The sequence below is a fragment of the Pseudophryne corroboree genome, chromosome 1 (assembly GCF_028390025.1).
Source record: "Pseudophryne corroboree isolate aPseCor3 chromosome 1, aPseCor3.hap2, whole genome shotgun sequence".
NCBI lineage: Eukaryota > Metazoa > Chordata > Amphibia > Anura > Myobatrachidae > Pseudophryne > Pseudophryne corroboree.
This window is the reverse complement of record NC_086444.1, coordinates 873,686,154-873,707,320: the sequence shown is the minus strand read 5'-3', so window position 1 is coordinate 873,707,320 and position 21,167 is coordinate 873,686,154. Positions and strand designations below refer to the sequence as shown.

General features: G+C 39.1%; 1 protein-coding gene across 1 annotated transcript in view; it reads left to right on the top strand.

Annotated features, from left to right (window-relative positions):
• LOC134914642 (fibrillin-2-like) overlaps nt 1-20,943 on the top strand; it is a 253,243-nt gene extending 232,300 nt beyond the window's left edge. The window contains exons 47-65 of the mRNA XM_063920063.1: nt 363-491; nt 1,746-1,865; nt 2,268-2,393; nt 5,525-5,677; nt 6,885-6,950; nt 8,500-8,625; nt 8,852-8,971; nt 9,415-9,534; nt 9,777-9,908; nt 10,737-10,859; nt 11,721-11,927; nt 12,015-12,140; nt 12,257-12,379; nt 12,927-13,043; nt 13,550-13,678; nt 13,818-13,937; nt 14,585-14,819; nt 15,713-15,881; nt 18,164-20,943. Coding sequence (XP_063776133.1) covers nt 363-491; nt 1,746-1,865; nt 2,268-2,393; nt 5,525-5,677; nt 6,885-6,950; nt 8,500-8,625; nt 8,852-8,971; nt 9,415-9,534; nt 9,777-9,908; nt 10,737-10,859; nt 11,721-11,927; nt 12,015-12,140; nt 12,257-12,379; nt 12,927-13,043; nt 13,550-13,678; nt 13,818-13,937; nt 14,585-14,819; nt 15,713-15,881; nt 18,164-18,535 — 2,813 coding nt within the window. The 3' untranslated portion in view covers nt 18,536-20,943. The remainder of the gene's footprint in view (nt 1-362; nt 492-1,745; nt 1,866-2,267; nt 2,394-5,524; nt 5,678-6,884; nt 6,951-8,499; nt 8,626-8,851; nt 8,972-9,414; nt 9,535-9,776; nt 9,909-10,736; nt 10,860-11,720; nt 11,928-12,014; nt 12,141-12,256; nt 12,380-12,926; nt 13,044-13,549; nt 13,679-13,817; nt 13,938-14,584; nt 14,820-15,712; nt 15,882-18,163) is intronic.
• Nucleotides 20,944-21,167: the final 224 nt, after the last annotated feature.

Here is a 21,167-nt window from a genome sequence, read left to right as displayed (position 1 = left end):
AACAATTAATGCTGCCTATTAATATAAATATATTCCATATGATTTGTACTCACCGTAGTATTAATGGTGAGGCAGAATAATGGACTCAGAACCTGTTACTTCATATAATTAGAAGTGTACAAATATTTGTGCTGCAATTCTGTTTTATGACATGCCAGGATTTCAGTAAAGATACTGTATGAATGTTGCATTTAGAATCAAAAGAACTTATCTACTTGGTTTAATGAATGACTGTATTTAAGTTAGTAATAGAATTAGTAATATTAGTAACACACTTCACCAGAAGATGGCAGCAGAGACCATTAGTAATTGTGTGCACATTCGTTTTAAACCTCCACTGTTACTGTCCTCCTACCACACAGACATAGATGAGTGCTCTTCCCTGGTTGGGCAAGTGTGCAGAAATGGCCAGTGCATCAACAATGTGGGCTCCTTCCAATGTCTTTGCCATGAAGGCTATGAGATCACTCCTGATGGAAAGAATTGTGTGGGTAAGTGCATGTACTGAAGTTCTTATCGGCTTTATTGCATGAAACATTTTATTTATTTGTTTTGCAAACAAGTTATATAGTCCCATTGTAAGCACAGGACATATTGCTTCTGTGAGCAGTGTATAATGGAGCCGCCATCAATGTTTTTAAAGTTCAGTTAGGTACAATAACAATTAAAATTCAGAAGAATTCTTTCATTTACCATGAAATAGAACAATTCACTAACACGTACCTACAGTAGATTGCAGAGAATGAGTAATTTAGGAGTATTTGAGGGAACAGTTGCAATATGGACACTCCGATGGTATTTTCCACCTAAAATGTGTTATTTAGATTTATTGTTTGTGACATGCACATAACTGTTTTAAGAATGTGAAAGCTATTTTGCAAATATAATCACTATATACAGTATAACTGTTGTTTAACTCTGGCACTGAGATTTCGGCAGATTCCCAAAGTAGGGGGCCAGGCATACATCCGTCAGTTGTCACCTTTGCCTCCCACCAGTGGACAAATGTCTATGTATGCCCAGTGGCTTGCCTAATGAAAATCTGCTACAAGATATATTTGTTATATACACCCTGCTTGATAGCGTATCTACTGTACAGTAACTAATGGGTAATTAAGTTACAGGTTTAAGTTGCAAAGTAGACAGTGTCACATGAGAAACAATGTGATCACTTTAAACCAGAGGTTCCCAAACGCGGTCCTCAAGGCACCCCAACGGTCCAGGTTTGAAATGTATCCATGCTTGGCCACAGGTGACTCAATTTGCACCTAAGTCAAATTGATTTAACCATCTGTGCTAAGCCATGGATATACCTAAATCCTAAACTGTTGGGGTGCCTTGAGGTCCGCGTTTGGGAACCTATGCTTTAGACATCTTCCTTAACCAAACACGCATAATAATGGATTTATCTGTATGGTGTAGGACACAGAGCTTAGCAAAGGAGCGTGATTGAGATTGAGGTACATTATGAGTATCAAAAGATACTGTAGAAGAATTTACAGTACAGGCAAAGTTTGTCATTAAGTCAAAGCATGAAAACCTTGTAGTATAATAAGCTAAAATATGACTTGATATAAAGAGCAGTATCTTGTACACCGTCCAGCAGAAGAATTGTAAAAGATTTCATTTTCAAGGTATTTCTTTATATGATATCACTAAGCAGCATTTGTATGAACGTTACATTAATTGGAGAGTGTTGTGGACTCTATTACTAACGATGAGGCTTGTTTTTTATTGTTCTCCAGATATTAATGAGTGCATTAGCCTGCCCGGGACCTGCTCTCCTGGAACATGCCATAACCTGGAAGGATCCTTCCGCTGCATCTGTCCCCCAGGTTATGCAGTGCAGAATGACAACTGCATAGGTGAGCACTGCAGCAATTCCTGCTAGAGTACATAGTTAGGGAATGCTGAGCATATAGTATATATGATGGGTATGTTTCATTTCTTTTTTCCAAAGTTAACATTTTATTTTGCTGTGGTTATACAGGGAAAGTCCTCTACATATAGACAGTGTGCATGCTGCTACCTACAGGATTAACAAAATGTACAGAGTGGTCAGCTGCAAATTGCATTTTTTTCCTTAATTTACTAGAAAGTTGGAATGTTACCAGACTCTTCCCTCATATTACATCTTCCCGGTTGTTAATCTTTTACCCTCCTGCTGCTTTGAAACACATATATGGATTTGGTATTTCTATATACAGTAGACAATGAGCTGTACAAAGTTGGTATTCTTGCCTTATGAAGTGTCTTTGTTTTTGCAGATATTAATGAATGTGATGATGAACCGAACATTTGCCTATTTGGAACCTGCACTAACACCCCCGGCAGCTTCCAGTGCGTGTGCCCACCCGGCTTTGTCCTGTCGGATAATGGTCGCCGTTGCTTTGGTGAGTGCTGACTATGGTCTATACTTTTATGGGGAGCCTTTTTCCACCTTCTCTGTACATGGGTATGGGAAACCCATTTCTGCCTATGGAAAAAGCATTATCATACAATAGTAACCCATGTACTAAAGGGAGTCCCATGTCCCCTCACTTGCATGAAACTGAACTAATGTTACTTTAGGGGCAAGAAATGGGAAAGTTTAAATCTATTGGTGGTCACTGAGTGGTAGCAGGCTGCATTGGTGATGTTACTACTCTTTCCACCTTGTGTGTTTCCTACTGGAGCCACAATCCCACAAAACCGTTTTACAGGGTCACTTCCTAAATGTGGGGCTTGGGTGTGTTTCTTGCTATGCATGAGACAGGCAGTGACTTTAAATTATCTGTACACCCACAGATGTTCTCACTCATACATATGGGTCAGTCCAATTGCAGGCGAAGGGGACTATTTGCCTTTGTAACAGCGTAGAAACATTGGCAAGAGAACTTCATCTCGCAAACCTTGTGGCCCGCTCTCACCCTGAATTCGCACAGTTTTGTACGCAGCCCTTTGGGGGTGCAAACAAAATTTTGCAAGTCAGAGGTACTGCGGCAGTTGGTGCACTAACTCGCAGGGGCGAGAACATCGCCTGCAATTGGACTACCCCCGTAGTCTCACGTAACTATATTGGTATCTGAGAAGATCTAGGGGTGTCCCATGGTGCTGCTGTGTATGTTAGTGAGAAAATGCTAATGGTTCCAGTAGTAAACAAAGTACATCTGTAGGATGCATTATTCATGTGATGGACATCTTTAATAATCCAATGTTTCCACTGTCTCATAGCATTGTATATAGAATATAGCAATTGAGTAGTACTATTGATAGGTTGCTTTTAGTCAATGCCAGCCAGTTACAGATGCAGGGAACTTGGCAAATATTAATCTTCTTACAAAGGCCAAGCGTTCATACAACAGCATGATTTCATGAAGAGCCAGCAGTTATCTGTAGTTGTGTCGGAGGTACTTGACCCAAAAAGGCTCCGATGTGATCAAGCACTTGTGAAACGAACGTCATCGGTGGGCGGACGTAATTTATGGGATTGCGGGATGCAGTCGCTACCCGGCGTCTAGCTAAGGAAGGAGGCTCCCTGTATGGCTCTCTACAAACCCAACAGCAAGACTCCCTGCATGGCTCTCTCTTAACCAGGCAGCACCTCACTCATACCGATCTCCTAACCATAGGTACTCTAGGGTGGCTCTCTCATCCCTGAACCATGGTCTGCCTTCCCTGCAATGTGGATACACAACAGGGAAGGGGACTAGTACAGTAAGGGACAGCAGAAGTGGCTCGTACTACCCTCTTTTTCCATCCCGGAATGAGCGGTCTCCCCACTCTCATTGCTGTCATTCACTGCCGACAGGCACATGGGAGCAAAAGTAGAAGGGGAATCCAGCTCTTTAATGCCGGGACACCTTTCATGTTATAGAGATATATTATTATCCACACCTGTGTATGTATGGGCATATCCCATAGGTTTGACAATGAAGATACCCTGTCAGAATTAACCTTAAAATGTATTGACCTACTGCACTAATTTCGATACAGTGGGTGATTCTACTTTACAGGAGCCGTGACAGTGGTTAACTTGGTATCCTTGATATTATTAGAATTAGAATTAGAATTATTAGAATTAGAATTAGAATTTGAGATACGATATCAAATCAAATCAAATATAAGCACACATATATTTTCTCATATGTGTATAAATAGGATTACTGTCATCCCGCTAGCTTTCACAAATGGTGAGGGTTACAGCAGGATTTTTGGAGAATTATTGATGTTATAAATTATGTGTTAATCATTAGTGGGGGTGACAGTGAATTCCATGTTATTTACTTCTGTTAAGAATTATTTTGTAACATGCACCATATAGTATATATAGACTGGAGACAGACACAATTACAAATCAAGCTGGGGTCAATAGAAACCAAGTTACAGTATACTGTGTATTCATTTAGCTGAGGCAAATGGTAACAAAGTTTCTTTGTGAAACAGTTGCTGTGTCTAGACTGTGGACTGACACAGTAGCAATTTCACAGAGACGGCAAAAATCATATTTTATAAGATCATTGTATTGGAAATAATCTGGTTGAATTGTCATGTCTGGAATGAGGACGAACTTAATAACTTTCTTGAGATCCCAATTAGACAAGCAATGAGTATTGTCATAATTTTTATTATTGAAAGCAAGCGGACACAATCACGAAACTCCTTAAGTGGGTGTTGAATCCACATCTTCTTTGCGGTAGAAGCTGTAGGCCATCTTGTGATTTACAGGAAGGGATATGATTATATTTACAAACATCCATTTTTCAAACATTGTCCTTCAAATTGACTAATTATACCACTTGCTGGCTCTATAATAGAGAACACATTCCAGACTCAGATGGCTAATGGACAACGTCCTAATATATGATCCCAGGAATGCTTTGATTGACCTGTTGGAATACCAGATAGTTTTTCTGTATATACATATGACTTATTGAAGGTCGAGAAGGGGTGTCTGGTAGTCACTATCTACGGTGTATATGTGTGTGTGTGTGTGTTCGGCAGGGAGCCAAAATATAACAGGTCAATTAGAGATAGAAATTTAAATGAATAGATCTCAATTATTAGACTTGAACCTGTTAATAACAATACCTATATATTTTCACTACTGCTTAAACAGAGCATACACTGTTTAATTACCTACCCTGAACAATTAATATGATATTGCAAAGGTTTGATAATGGTAAAATTAAACAGTGATAATGGTAAAAATTAAGATCAATATCCTCGAGGGATTAGGTAGTAAATCTGTTCTTTTAATTTATTATATAGTAAATAAGAAAATATAGAACAGTAATTTGATCTGAGCCAATATTTGTATTGCATTTTCTTCTTATATAGATTCAAGCTGGCAAACACTTAATCTATGTCAAGCCTAATTAAACACTTATTTTAACTAGTTGTAATAAAAGTAAAATTTTAATACATTATACATTATGAAAAGAATGCGTCACCAAGGAAGCCTTCCTGGCTAAGATCCTCTAGTGATCTTGCCAAATGCCTAGAACCAGCAGTTATATGTCTCTATATTTGTATTTCTTACCAGATACTCGTCAAAGCTTCTGCTTTACTCGATTTGATAATGGAAAATGCTCCGTTCCTAAAGCCTTCAACACTACAAAAGCGAGATGTTGCTGCAGCATGATGCCCGGCGAGGGTTGGGGAGATCCGTGTGAGCTGTGCCCACAGGAAGGAAACTGTAAGACTTGGAGAATACAGAAAACTATTAAATTGTACAAATCATAATTACAATCAAATTCTACTCATAACCACTTAACTGGCTAATATTTTTTCCAAAAAACCCCAACTCATAAATCGTGATTATGTTTATGATTTAACTAGGTTAAGAACATCTATTTAAATCTTATCCAACATGATTTTATTTAAAAAAAGTTGTATATCTCTTTTAAACACAGTATACAGTACCATAAAAATAGCAAATTTATTTGAAATGCATGAACTTTAAACTCATTGGAACTATTTAGGACTTACATAAATTGCCCATCCCCAATCAGTGGTTATGTATCGATTTTCTTCATCAGTACGGCACCGCCATAATCACAGTGATACATCAAATTATCTAAAATATTCATATCGATATTTATAAAAAATATATATATATTTAGTTCTACGGATGCACAGTTGTAGCCTGCAGAAGGTCAGAAAAGACCTGTCCCGAGCATGATATATTGAATGAACCAATGCAAATTAAATATTTTTTTTCTTCGGACATGCACAGATATTTCCGATGTATCGGAAATAGATATGTATAACAATTATAGGGACGCACTAAGGGGGTAGAGGTGTCGCTATGTATATATATTCCTCATCGGCTGCTCCTCTCTGCAGGCGCTTGGTATACACTGTGGGCAGCCTGCTGCAGCATATACATTTCCCTGGCAGCTGCAGAGACCATTAGTGAAGGGTACTGGGGGGCTGGGAGGTCCCTTTGAGACTGGAGGCTGCTGGAAGATTATTATACGGCAGCCGTCCAGTGGGCATTTCTGACCAGGGCCAGACTGGTGATCTGGCACTTCTGGCAAATACCAGATGGGTTGATGGCCTGATAGGCCGCTCTGACCACACAGAGACTGGAGCTGACCAAGAAGTGCCTCCTCCCAGTGTTCTGTTCAGCCACCCAGCATACAGAGACACGGGAGTGTGTCGCGAGGTCGCACCCTGTGATCTATGACCACATCTCCTAGACGCTCGTTTTTAGGGCTAAAATGACTATTAGGGGGATATTCAATTGTTTGAAAAGTCAGGTGGGTGTCTGTTTTTTCCTATCTAATAGACAGCAAACAACAGACACCCAACTGACTTTTCAAACATTTGAATTCCCCCCATTATGTTCGTAGCATCACTTAACGGTTTAATAACTGCTCTCCTTGACCCTCTTCTTTCAGTGGCTTTTCCTGAGCTCTGTCCATATGGTCATGGAGCCATTCCTAACATTGGAGACACCAGAGAAGGTCAGTGACCACAGCAAACGAATATATTCTTCTTCTTTTTTTTATTGGGTTTATTTCTACATTTTGAAAGCTACACCCACAAAAACATAACAATCAAAGTAAACAGAAGGCAGGGTAAACAACAGGAGTCAATGTAAGGATCTGGTACTTTGAAAGACTTGGGAATAAAAGAAAGGAAAACCTCATTTGAAAGGAACTAGTCATAAACACAGTGTAAATAACATAGCGTAGTAAGTGGTTCAATATTCAGCATGACGAGCAGGTAACATATCAACAAGAAACACAAACGAAAGCGGAAACTATTCTTGAAACAGTCAAGGGCGAGCAAGTAGGAGAAATCACTATACATAAAGCCTATATGCATATAAACCACATTTGTCATAATAATAATGAGACCCGAAGGTGCCATTCAGATCCACACAACACAACACAAAATCAGGAGAACGGAATAAAAAAATAGATATACCTAGCCTAAATAGGGAATACCCCAGCACTCAACACCAAACTGGGCTACTCTGATGCCAACCTGCCTCCATTAAGCAGTCATATAACAAATATATACAGACCAATATAAAGAAGACAACAAAATACACATCAGCTAATATCTCTAAAGCATGGACAGCAACATTGAAAAACAAACATTCTCTCCACATGTCCACCCACCCTGTACACCATAACCCCAACCATGGCATTCCTGCATCCCAAACAGACCTTCCCCATAACTACACTACCTAACCTTCCACCCCCAACACAGAAAAATGAGAGCACCAGTAGCGACTACTCCTGTATCGGGACGTGCAATGCGGTCCGACATAGAGTTCACACACTTATCTGGCTTCACGCTTGTACTATTATGCTGTGCTTGGAGCTTGGCGAGGAGATGCAGGGAAAAAGGAAAGGAGAAAAGACTAATGTGATATTGAAACAAGCACTATGGTTGTCAGACAGACAGAGTTATATGGGTAAAGCGGTTTGTGGCAATGTAGAGATGGTAAGGTACGGATACATATACTGGAAAAGAAAGTAAAAACTAGAGCCCATTTTGTAGTACACACCACGGAGAAATACTGATACTAGCCAGTGCCTCACTAGCCACTGACCTCATCGCACCTCACTGAATTTTATACAGAAACTACTGCAATTACAGTTAAAAATCGTATTTATTTCATATACAGTACATTAAAAAGAATTAATAGTTTAACAGTTAATAAAAAATTTAGGTAAAATATTATAATTTGTTTTACATCTAAAGAATAGTAAAGATGAATTAAAGTAAAATATAGTGATAAATGTTTCTATATATGGTGTACAGGACTTTATCTCAATAGGATAAATTCAGTCATGTGCTATATTTCTGCATGAGTTTAGGTTATACTCCTCAGACATTCTTGTCGCTCTTCTTAGGGGTGTGAGCAGTACTGAGCAAAGTTTTTACTACCATAACTGCTGTTCACAGAAAGATAATGCGTGAGGCCAACACTCATAGCTTACTCATGATTACCGTATAGAATTCAGCTGTTAAAACAAAACATTTTCTACCTTATTGCAGATGTCAATGAATGTTCTGAGAATCCTGGAATTTGTGTCAATGGAATCTGCATTAATACTGATGGCTCTTTCCGATGTGAATGTCCATTTGGCTATAATTTAGACTTCACAGGAGTTAACTGTGTTGGTGAGTTATATGATATCAGACAAAACTGGGGGGCATGCACGTAAAAGAAAGGCGTGATGTAGCAATTAAGGGTGTTTTTATTTGAATATTTTACACAGACTCTTATTTGATGCTATAGAAACCCCATTGGGGCTATATGGAGTCCTTTTTTTATTAGTGATTTTAGCTACAATATGAATTACCTCCAATATGCATATCTAAGAGAACATACTAATGTACCCTGCAGATACGGATGAGTGCTCCATCGGAAACCCATGTGGCAATGGAACGTGCACTAATGTGGTTGGAGGTTTTGAATGTGCCTGTGATGACGGTTTTGAACCAGGACCAATGATGACTTGTGAAGGTAACAGCTCCAAGAATTTAATATTTCAAAGACATTGGACATTAGCAAATGCATATATACACAGTTTTCTGTTTTACTTATACTGTTTCCTGAGATGAGAAATAAGGTTAGCAGTTAAGGTACAGAACTGTAACCAAGGCAGCTGTCTTCCTTCACTACAGGACTGAGTAATTGGGATGGAGGAAATCATCTATAGTATAGCGTCCTCCTTAGCTATACCTAACAGAGACATAATAGCACACACTAGTTTCTCATCCAGAATTCCAGATATGACATATAATTCAACAAACAAGTTATATGGAATCAGGTTCAGTTATGTTGTGTTTCAGTGTTGGCAACAGTTACCAAGTACAACAATATGTGTGAGAGTAAATAATCTTGTGATAGATTGGTAGCAGCAGATGAAAGGTACTTTACATGTCATACTTATTCCCATTTTGCAGATATCAATGAGTGTACAAACCCTCTTCTGTGTGCTTTCCGCTGCATAAACACTTACGGATCATATGAATGCACTTGTCCATCTGGATACACCTTGAGAGAGGACCGCAGGATGTGCAAAGGTACCGGACTTTCCTGAGCAAATATCCATGCCATCATTGTGTATGAATGTGTGCCTTTAATAGTCCTGACAGAATCAAGCTTACAATATTTAATTTAAATATCTTAATATTTGTTTATATGTCTTTTACTCTCACCCATTGTCATACAAGCACAGATCATGTAAGTCTAGTCCTAAATTGGGATTCCGAAAGTGGTTTGTCAGACATCGTTGTTATAGCATCTGTGCACTTGTGTTTTACAGATCTGGATGAGTGTGCAGAAGGTCTGCATGACTGTGAATCCCGCGGTATGATGTGCAAGAATCTCATTGGTACATTCATGTGTATCTGCCCACCAGGCATGCAGAGACGACCAGATGGGGAAGGATGTATGGGTAAGTCACTGCTAATCAGACAGGATCAGCTGTGGTGTGTAAACCAATAAAAACATATTTTTTTCACACGTGTGTTTATGCATCCTATTCAAACCACTTTGACACCCTTTAAATCCCATTAAAATAAAAAGGGGCCTTCCCACTTGCTGAACAAATATTTGTAATTCCATGTGTGCAAGACTGTGACGTGCCTTTCCTCATTATGTAGTGTTAATGATTATTTGCTATTCAGGATGTGATTTGTTAACATTCTTAGGGGATTATTTACCAAGTGTCCACAGCAACCAATCAGATTCTACTTATCATTTATCTAGCGCCTTCTCGAAGATAAAGCTAAAATCTAATTGGCTGCTATGCACAACATTTCCACTTCTAAAACCCTGCACTTTATTAAATATACCCCATTCACACTAAAGGCCCGGCTCAGGGATACTGAACATGGGTTGGAGCCGGGTCTTCAGCTATACTTACCTCTTTCACACAACCACCGGGACCCAGGCCATTTCTGCTCACACAGGATGCTTGGAGAATACGTCATCTCTAAGCACTCCTGAGCCAGCTAATCGGCAGCCTTTTAGGTATGAGCCGGATCATCAATAACATGGGTCTGCTTTTCACACTGCAGCCGAGCCAAGACCTAGATCGACCCTCACACCAAGCCTGGACCTAGGTTGCGGCGGCTTGCATCAGCATAACCTGTGCTCTTGGCTCTGTGTGAAAGGGGTATTAGTGTGTAATTATGTTTATCTCATGCCAGAATGCTCCTTTGTTTTCTCTCGCATTAGTTGCTCATTGTTTAATATTGAACTGCCTCATGTGTTTAATCAGATGAAAATGAATGTCGCAAGCCAGGCATCTGCCCCAATGGGCGCTGTGTGAACACTATAGGAAGCTATAGGTGTGACTGCAATGATGGATTCCAGGTCAGCGGCTCTGGAACAGAATGCATAGGTAAGTACTCCTCTCCTGTAACTAGCATATGTAATTACTCATTAAGATGAAAATGCTCCGTTTGACCTATGCTTCCTGCCTCCGTCTGCTGCCAAATGTGGTATGTTACTAAGGTTATATAAGGCATGATATGAAGCAGTGGTGCAAGTAGAAATATTTTCTTAGTGGTACTGAGTGCTAAAAAATGGGCGTGGTCATGTGTTGTGAGGGAGCATGGCCACATGCTGGTAGTGGGAGTGGCTACATGACACTAGCAGCGTGGCCACACAACAGCCATTTTTTGGGGGAATCTGGAGGCAAGGCTAAAAATATATAGTAATGCCTCCAGTATAATAGAAATATATAGTGATACCTCCAGTATAATAGAAATATATAGTAATGCCCCCAATTTAATAACAATATATAGTAATGCCTCCATTATAACAGGAAAATACAGACACTGCTGCACTCCCAGTAACCCTGACAAAGTGGGAGGAGCCGTTATGCTGCCAAGAACCATTGTCTTGTTGCTTTGTGGCACATTATAATTGTGGCAATGGCAAAGTGTGTGGCAGGTGGTACTGTGTACCCGCTGCCAAATTCTTAAGGGTACTCCATACCCGAGTGTACCCGGATACATGCACCACTGATATGAAGTGAGTTCTATGCAGAAACAAAGCATGGAGTGTATGCTTCATTGATTAAGAGCAGCAATAGATCCTCTTTATGTGTTTTCATATATCAAAAATGAAATTGCCCCTGTCCGAGCTGCGCACCTAACCATAAAGACACTGCCTTAGCTTGTTATCTGGTTATATACTGTACATGGATATGAGATGTGAATTGTCTTAGTAAAAGTGATGCTTTATTTGTCATCTTTAGATACCCGTCAGGGATCTTGTTTCACTGAAGTGCTACAGACAATGTGCCAGCTTTCATCTACTAATCGCAACATGGTGACAAAGTCTGAGTGCTGCTGTAACCTAGGTCGAGGCTGGGGTAACCAGTGTGAACTCTGTCCCCTTCCTGGAACTGCACCTTACAAGAAGATGTGCCCACACGGTCCTGGCTTCACCACTGATGGGAGAGGTATAGAGAGTCTAAGAGCTGACTACCTGTCATATCTGGACTAGATTTGTATAATAAAGCAATGCCTCATCAATTCCTCTCCTTTAGATATTGATGAATGCAAAGTTCTACCCAACCTGTGCAAAAATGGGCAATGTATCAACACCATCGGGTCATTCCGTTGTCACTGTAATTTGGGCTACACCACAGACATCACAGGGACCACGTGTGTCGGTAAGACATATTACTATGAGGGTCAGCCACATGGTATCTGTGTAAAAAGTAGTCATGCCTTTTTTATGTGATGTCTAGATTCTTTACATGAACTAATTTGCTTCTTTCCTATACAGATCTGGATGAATGTGCTCAGTCTCCCAAACCTTGTAACTTTATATGTAAGAATACAGAGGGCAGCTACCAGTGCTCATGTCCCAGGGGCTACATTATGCAAGAGGATGGAAAGACGTGTAAAGGTACAGTATTGTATACCTGCTTTAATCTGAACAAATAATATTTTTACAAACATGTGCCAAGAGCTTGTACTTGATGAGACCATATCTGCTTGATGTAGGGTAGCAACATCTAGATTGCTTGCTGGGAGATCATATAATTGATAGAACCGAGTAAAACCGAATCCGCTCATCACTAATAATTGACACTATAAAAAAGCTTGGGCTGATTGATACAGTAAGTGATAGGATGGGTCAGTTACTCTAAGGAGTGTTATCAGTTACATTGCTAGTTTTGGTGTAGTATTATTTGATTGATTGTTGTAGTCCATTGTGATGCCCATTGCAGCGTTACTTATCCTGTGTAGACAGACAGCTGGAATGTAGCTGTACGCTGTATGACATTGAGAACAGTGATTTCATCAGACTAACCATTTTCATTTGCTAAACTGACATTATTGTGGGACTTGCTAGATGTAGAAGAACTGGCCTAGTTAGGTAGGACAGCAGCATGGATAGATAGGCAGCAAGATAAATCTGCAGCCCTGTGAAATGTGCTTTCATTCTACAGACCTGGATGAATGTTCGACCAAACAGCACAACTGCCAATTCCTCTGTGTTAACACTATCGGAAGCTTCAACTGCAAGTGTCCACCTGGATTTACTCAGCACCAATCCTCTTGCATCGGTAAGACAATACAATACACATTTATTGTCATTGAAGACAAAATGAATTGTCAAATGAAATACCAAGCCATATTCATAAACGGGTAGGATATATATTAATGGGATATGTACTTTGGGGGCTATTTAGTAGTGTTACCAACCATCACTGTTAGTCTGCAGCAGTGTTGTTGTCTATGAAAGTTACACATTGATACAAGATGCATAGTAGCTTCCACACTGTGTACAAGATGCTTATTTTATTAATTTCTTCAAGGATATCACTTTATTTCTCCCCGTATCTGGAGCTACTGTAGTACAGTATAAGGATTAAAAATTAGACAAAATAGAAGGTGTGATACTGTGTATAGTGCTAGTATTATTATTAACACACTATTCACGCTTTTATTATTTTAACAAGTGACACTTGATTTTTTTTTTATCTGATAAGAGAAATACAGGCACGTCACCCCATCTAATAATCCCTGCTGTTATCTGTATCAGACTATTTAATAAGCTGTCTACCCCCAGATAACAATGAGTGCAGTGCCCAGCCCAGCCTCTGCGGTGCCCGTGGCATGTGCCAGAACAACCCTGGAAGCTTCGCCTGTGAATGCCAGAAAGGTTTCTCCCTGGACAACTCTGGCAGCAACTGTGAAGGTTAGGTCCAAATAAAACAACTTTTAACAGTAAAACAATGTGTATTTGGAATAAACAAAAAGTCCTTTCCCTACTGCAGTATAAATAGGCATTATGTTGGCTATATGAGGGAGCTAAGCCTCTATGTCTTGTCTCTTAGATGTGGATGAGTGTGATGGCAGCCACCGCTGCCAACACGGCTGCCAGAATGTCCTTGGAGGATATCGCTGCGGCTGCCCACAAGGCTACGTGCAGCATTACCAATGGAACCAGTGTGTGGGTGAGTAGGGGGATTAAGAGATGAAACAAAACATATGGAAGTAGGATGTATAGTTTTACCTCAAACACTGATTTACATTGTCCCACAATATTATTTCCAGAAAAAGTTACTTATGTGATGCACTTTTCATATCAATGTTTTTACTGTTTCTGAGTGATGCGACAGGGCACAGCCTATTACTTAATTACATTTGAACAGCAAAGAGCTTTTTAATAGATTAGGTATATGTATGTACTTGGGAGTTACAGATGCTCAATTTTCTCTGGATTATCACTAAACCAAGACACTGTAGCCTATTTATCATTTGTCTATTACTCTGGGAATAAGTTAGATTTTATCACCACTTGTGATTTAAAAAAAATCACCTATCACCACAATTTACCAAATAATAACATGGGACAGCCTGTGCTGATATGCTAATGTATGAATAGGCCTGGCTTTTAGTTTCACTCATTTTAAAAAATTAATATACATTGAATAAATAGAAAAAATAAATTTATCAAAACACTGAAAGAACAAAACTATTGTTTTATGTTTTTCTATTCTGAAATGAAACAAGCATTGTGACGGTACAAGTACCAATGCTGCACGCCCTCTGAGACCTCGACACCTGGCAATAATCAAAGTGTCTCTCTTTCTGCTTTCAGATGAGAATGAGTGTTCCAGCCAATCTACCTGTGGCTCTGCTTCTTGCTACAACACTTTGGGAAGCTTCAAGTGCATCTGCCCATCAGGCTTTGATTTTGACCAGCCTTTTGGTGGCTGCCAGGATGTAGATGAGTGCTCATCATCTGGTGGAAACCCTTGTAGTTATGGCTGCTCCAACACTGATGGTGGTTACCAATGTGGATGTCCAGGGGGTTATTTCCGTGCCGGCCAAGGGTGAGAATGATTGGGCATGTGGTCAACATGGGTTGCTGGGATTAGTCATGGTTTGTGTACTACACAATGGCTAATAAGCAAAATGGAGCTGTTCTGCTTTACAAGGCATGTACTCAAACAGAAGTTCTGTCTTCTCTTCCAATCTCAGAGAGATCATAGGCTAATCGTGTGCCAAACAGTATGCGTGTGATTTGTTACCTCATTAGTGAGCAGGCCTTTTCATAGGCTACTCTGCTACCATGACTGTTGCAGAGCCTTTAACCAAGTCATGATAATGTAGTACAGGTTGAGTATCCCATATCCAAATATCCGAAATACGGAATATTCCGAAATACGGACTTTTTTGAGCGAGAGTGAGATAGTGAAACTTTTGTTTTCTGATGGCTCAATGTACACAAACTTTGTTTAATACACACAGTTATTAAAAATATTGTATTAAATGACCTTCAGACTGTGTATATAAGGTATATATGAAACATAAATGAATTGTGTGAATGTAGACACACTTTGTTTAATGCACAAAGTTATAAAAAATATTGGCTAAAATTACCTTCAGGCTGTGTGTATAAGGTGTATATGAAACATAAATGCATTCTGTGCTTAGATTTAGGTCCCATTGCCATGATATCTCATTATGGTATGCAATTATTCCAAAATACGGAAAAATCCGATATCCAAAATACCTCTGGTCCTAAGCATTTTGGATAAGGGATACTCAACCTGTAATAGATTAACAAATCCATGGGCAGATCACTGTTCAACCCTGAAAACTTTCTTTTTTTTTTCTTTACCTTTCAGCCAGCGGAACTTGGCTGGATGGGTTTCACCATATATTCCTTGGTTGTTGCTGTTGGTTTGATAGGCAGGTTTAATACATACTTCTTTATCTGCAGGCACTGCGTATCAGGCATGGGATTTGGCAAAGGTTCCTATCTCCCAGCTCCTGCTGAAGAGGATGAGGAAAACATCCTATCCCCAGAGAACTGCTATGAATGCAAGATCAATGGTTATCCAAAGAGAGGAAGGCAGCGTCGCAGCACAAATGAAACTTCTGAGCACGAGGTGAGAGCTGAACAGACACTTAGTACACACCTGACACATATGTCTCATGCTCTTGCAGGCAGGGCCTACTCTTCCTTCTGTATCGCATCTGCTCTCCGCTCTTCTCCTGTTTTACTTACTGCTATAAATGTTATACCTGCTGCCGTAGGACACCTTACAGATAAAAAATTGTGATAACCAATACCCTGAAATTACAGTTTGCCAAAGCAAAAAGGTGATGAAACTTACACACTATGTATACAGTGAGGCTGGATACACACTAGACAATACACTCCATGAGCGATATCGCCTAGTATTTTCCCTTGACTCCCGGGCAAACGATATAGTGCGTACACACTGAACGATATCGTTCAGTGACATCATCCTGCCGTTTTGGACGATATAGTCCAAACTGAACTGCATGCACAAACGATGGCTATATTGTTAACAAGAAAACAAGAAAAAGAGAGCGCAGACAGACTAAATGTGTATTAACACCAATTTATTCATAAAATATATATTATTATAATTTACAATCAATAAAAAAAGATTATAGAGCTGATGATAATTTACTCCAATAAAGAATCCACACTCCGCATATCTAATAGTCCCGTAATACTAGTGCACTAGTGGATGACACAATAGCCGGCATGACATTAAAATCTGAATGAAGTGATCCTCAGGTCTAATGATATAAATGGAAGTAATCGTATATCATTTGAAGAACAGTTCAAAACTGGATGTTGATCTATATACCACTGATCTACTTATTTGTTAATGGTACCGTTTCAAATGGAGATATTAATGGATTGCAGTTTAACTGCTCCGTCCGTCACTCTCTCACTGTGACCGCTGACCGGAGCGAATTTGCTTACCGCTTCCACAGGTGTCTCAGCGGCACTGTCATGAACCAGACGCTGTGTACTCCTCTCCACGGTCCGTCCTCCTGTGTTCCTGCTAGATTGGCAAAGCAGGATATTGCAACCACAGGTGTCTTAGCAATGTAGATCAATAATGCTCTCCAAGGTCCGGGTATACTCGCCACGGTTCCCGTATGGCAATCGGGACCAATGCAGGTGGCTCCGGAGCTGATCAGACACTTCCAGCAAGATTTCAAAGTGAACAGTGGTACATGGGATTAGCGGATGTCTGGATCTCTAATGTCTGGATCTCTAAGGACATTAGAGATCCAGACATCCGCTAATCCCATGTACCACTGTTCACTTTGAAATCTTGCTGGAAGTGTCTGATCAGCTCCGGAGCCACCTGCATTGGTCCCGATTGCCATACGGGAACCGTGGCGAGTATACCCGGACCTTGGAGAGCATTATTGATCTACATTGCTAAGACACCTGTGGTTGCAATATCCTGCTTTGCCAATCTAGCAGGAACACAGGAGGACGGACCGTGGAGAGGAGTACACAGCGTCTGGTTCATGACAGTGCCGCTGAGACACCTGTGGAAGCGGTAAGCAAATTCGCTCCGGTCAGCGGTCACAGTGAGAGAGTGACGGACGGAGCAGTTAAACTGCAATCCATTAATATCTCCATTTGAAACGGTACCATTAACAAATAAGTAGATCAGTGGTATATAGATCAACATCCAGTTTTGAACTGTTCTTCAAATGATATACGATTACTTCCATTTATATCATTAGACCTGAGGATCACTTAATTCAGATTTTAATGTCATGCCGGCTATTGTGTCATCCACTAGTGCACTAGTATTACGGGACTATTAGATATGCGGAGTGTGGATTCTTTATTGGAGTAAATTATCATCAGCTCTATAATCTTTTTTTATTGATTGTAAATTATAATAATATATATTTTATGAATAAATTGGTGTTAATACACATTTAGTCTGTCTGCGCTCTCTTTTTCTTGTTTTCTTGTTTTTCACTTGTCTAGGGTTTGCTAGTACCCTTTTCTTTGGAGAGCAGCAGACAGCATTTCAACTTGGGAGCATTGGGGCGCCTTTATCTCTGTTTTTTTATATTGTTAACAACCTGCGGGAGCGTAGATCGTTAACGATATAGTGCATACACGCGACGATATTACAAACAATATCGCTTAGGAGGGTGAAAATGAGCGATATCGTTTAAAATATCGACTAGTGTGTACGCACCTTAAGTACAACAGGTATGTGTGTCTTACAGGAACAGAGCAAGATCTTTAGGAGTCTTCATTATTGCTCATAGATAGCTATCCAAAGAGTCGTTACATACAAAACACACTAAAGTTAGTAGATGCACACAGTTTTATATATGCAGCATTTAATGAGTGCCTTTCATTCTGCTGTAGAATCATATCAGCATGGCTAGCGTTGACATCGATGCTCCACTTAAAATGAGCCTAAACATTTCTGAGCTGATAAACAAGCAACATATCATGGAGCTATTGCCAGCCTTGGTGCCATTGGAAAATCATGTACGTTACATCATCTCTCATGGCAATGAAGAGGGCATCTTCCGCATTCACCAAAAGGACAGCCTGAGTTTCCTCCACCTTGGCCGTAAGAAGGTGACTCAAGGTACATACAACCTGGAGATTGTCAGCATGCCGCTATATCGCAAGAAGGAACTGCAGAAATTAGAGGATGAGAAGGACTCCAACTACCTCAGTGGTGAAATAGGCCAAGCGCTTAAGATGAAACTTCGGATCCATCTGTATTAACATCGTTATAAACATTCCTCATGTGGCCTTCACAAGATCTGAACTTTACATTTATAGAGAAAGTCTTTTTCTGTCTTGTGTTTAATTAGCTTTTGTGTCAGAACCTCAGCACTAAGGCGTAAGATTGATGGGAAATGTGGAATACAATTTCAGCAGTGACCAACGTCTGTATGTATTTTGGTATTTTCTTCATAGTATTTTTGTTATATAAAAAATGTGGGGGGGGGGGGGAGTGAGACTGAAAATGAAATGTTAACAGGCCGGCCAAAAAGTACAATGGATGCCGTTCACTGGATTCCCAATGTGAAGCCAGTGGGATGTGTAAGCAGATGGGGGGCATATTCCACAGATGTCCTCTCTTAATTTCACTGCAAAACTCTAACCTGGATGTGGATAGAAGAATTAAGCTAGTGCCCTAGGAGCGCAGTGGTTATGGTTTTACTAAAAATGTTGACACAGAAGTTTATTTTTACACCTGAGTACTACAGTGCTGTGTGTATATATATATATATATATATATATATATATATATAGTATTTTAAAGTGAAGTCTGTAATTCATAAAAAACTGCTAGAGCAGTTATGTAGTTGGTGTAACACAACGTTATATAAATGGTTACTGCAAATAACATCTTAGTACCTGTGGTTAGTATTTTTTTTTTCTTTACATAAACAGTTCTTTCTTTATGAGAACTGGGCACCTGTACTGTAACTTTAACTGCTGACCAGCTGAGAGAGGGTATGTGGATTCCATATAGAACATATTTTGGTTTATGGCCACATCTCTCTGTACATTCTCATCTACCACAATGTCAGGATTTTCGGGTAGCCATGAAAAATATCATATTTTTAGTTGACTAAAGTGTTTGCAGTGGATGATAGGCCACTAGAAACAAAAAAGCAAAAACAAAACTGAAACATTCAAATCATTGTTGTAAAACTTTTTTTTTGTTGTTTTATGGGTAAGAAAGAAGAAGATACCTAGTGAATATGGATAATTGTGATATCAGATAAATGTTCGGAAACCAGGCGTTATTATTGGTAAACGAAGCTGCACTTTGTATGCTGCGTTTTTCCTCTTATTTCAAAAAGCTATTTTACTTACAGATTTCAAGTCTCTGTTTATTTTATTTTATTTTTTTGTATAACAAAAAGAAATACACACATTGTCATTTTAATTTATAAGCTGCAGAAAATGCAATATATTCCTTGGTTAATATAGTCGGATGATATGGGTGCTTTGTAACGCCAAATATTCAGTGAAACCACATTTTCTTGTATGGGGGAAATCCGATAGTGCCTTATTGCCAAGTCTGGTAGAACTATGTTTAAACCTTTGTGAGAGGCATGACCACTAAAAAGCCTCATCTGATCATTTTACTGTACTCCTCTAACCTTAGGTTGTACAGGTGGAGGTACAAATAATAAAATATAATATTGAATTTAGGATTGATGCTAGCATGGAACTGGCAGAAAATTACTTTGGTGTAAACCCGTGTGCCCAGCACTATCACTATTAAAAAGTGGTCTGGTCACAATCAGTTTTCCTTCTTACTATAAAAGAACTGTATGCATAAAATGCTATTTATATTTAGCAGTACAAGAAATTCTGTACATCGCAACGTTTGTTAATTTTCATTTGATGGCAGCAGTATAATCTGTTTATCGCATTCATGGTTCTTCCTTCCTGCTAGGAAAAAACGGGAGGGAAAAATACATAAAAGATGGTGCTACTTTAGACTACGGTATGAATACACACAATACTACCTGACACTATGCTGTATCCATCACACAATGGTGCTTTATCCACCCATCCAGTGCTTAAAATGGCTTGGTTACTGCACTGTACATCCTTATAAAATAATAAAACTAAAAAAAAAAAATATTTATGTATAATCACAACTGTAAACTGTTGCTCAATTTTGTAAGTTCATATTCATGTAGTATATATATATATTTTATTTGATACATGTTGGGTTGTTTTTGTTTTTATTTCTAACTCCCAAGGGCAGCCACTTTCCGGTAATATGTGTGAATACTGTAATTGTTGCGGAAATAAAATCATAAACTTGAATAAGATGTTAGCTCTGGAAAATACGAGACATTGTGAAATAGAACTGTGTTACTAGACGGTGCTACAACAAATAACTTCATTGTACAAATCATTTCTTTTCCAGTCTTGTGTTGAGCCAAATGTGTCATTTGTGGAGGGGGGAAATAGTATTTTCCTTTCTTTCCAATGTGGTCTGATTCATTTTTATACTACATTTCAAACAGTGTGCTGTATTTTTTTTTTTTGTTCTGTTTGTTTTTAGGCACATATGATAATTTTGTACAACTTTTCATAATTGTGGTTTTTTTTTTGTATCAGAAGCAACAGCAACAATAAAATTATTTTGGGTAAAAATATCCTTTTTTGTGTTCAATAAAGCCAAATCAGTAACTTAAAATAATGTGACTATATTATTTAAAAAAAAAGTACTTACGGTATACATTACAGTATTTTTATGCAGCATTGGATAGTAATGGTCAATGGACTGACATTTGTTTTATCAGATTTTGTGAGATTATGTCTTAAAAAAGGATAGAGTCCATCAGTATGTTGTTTTTCCGTGAAGAAAAAATATTTATCA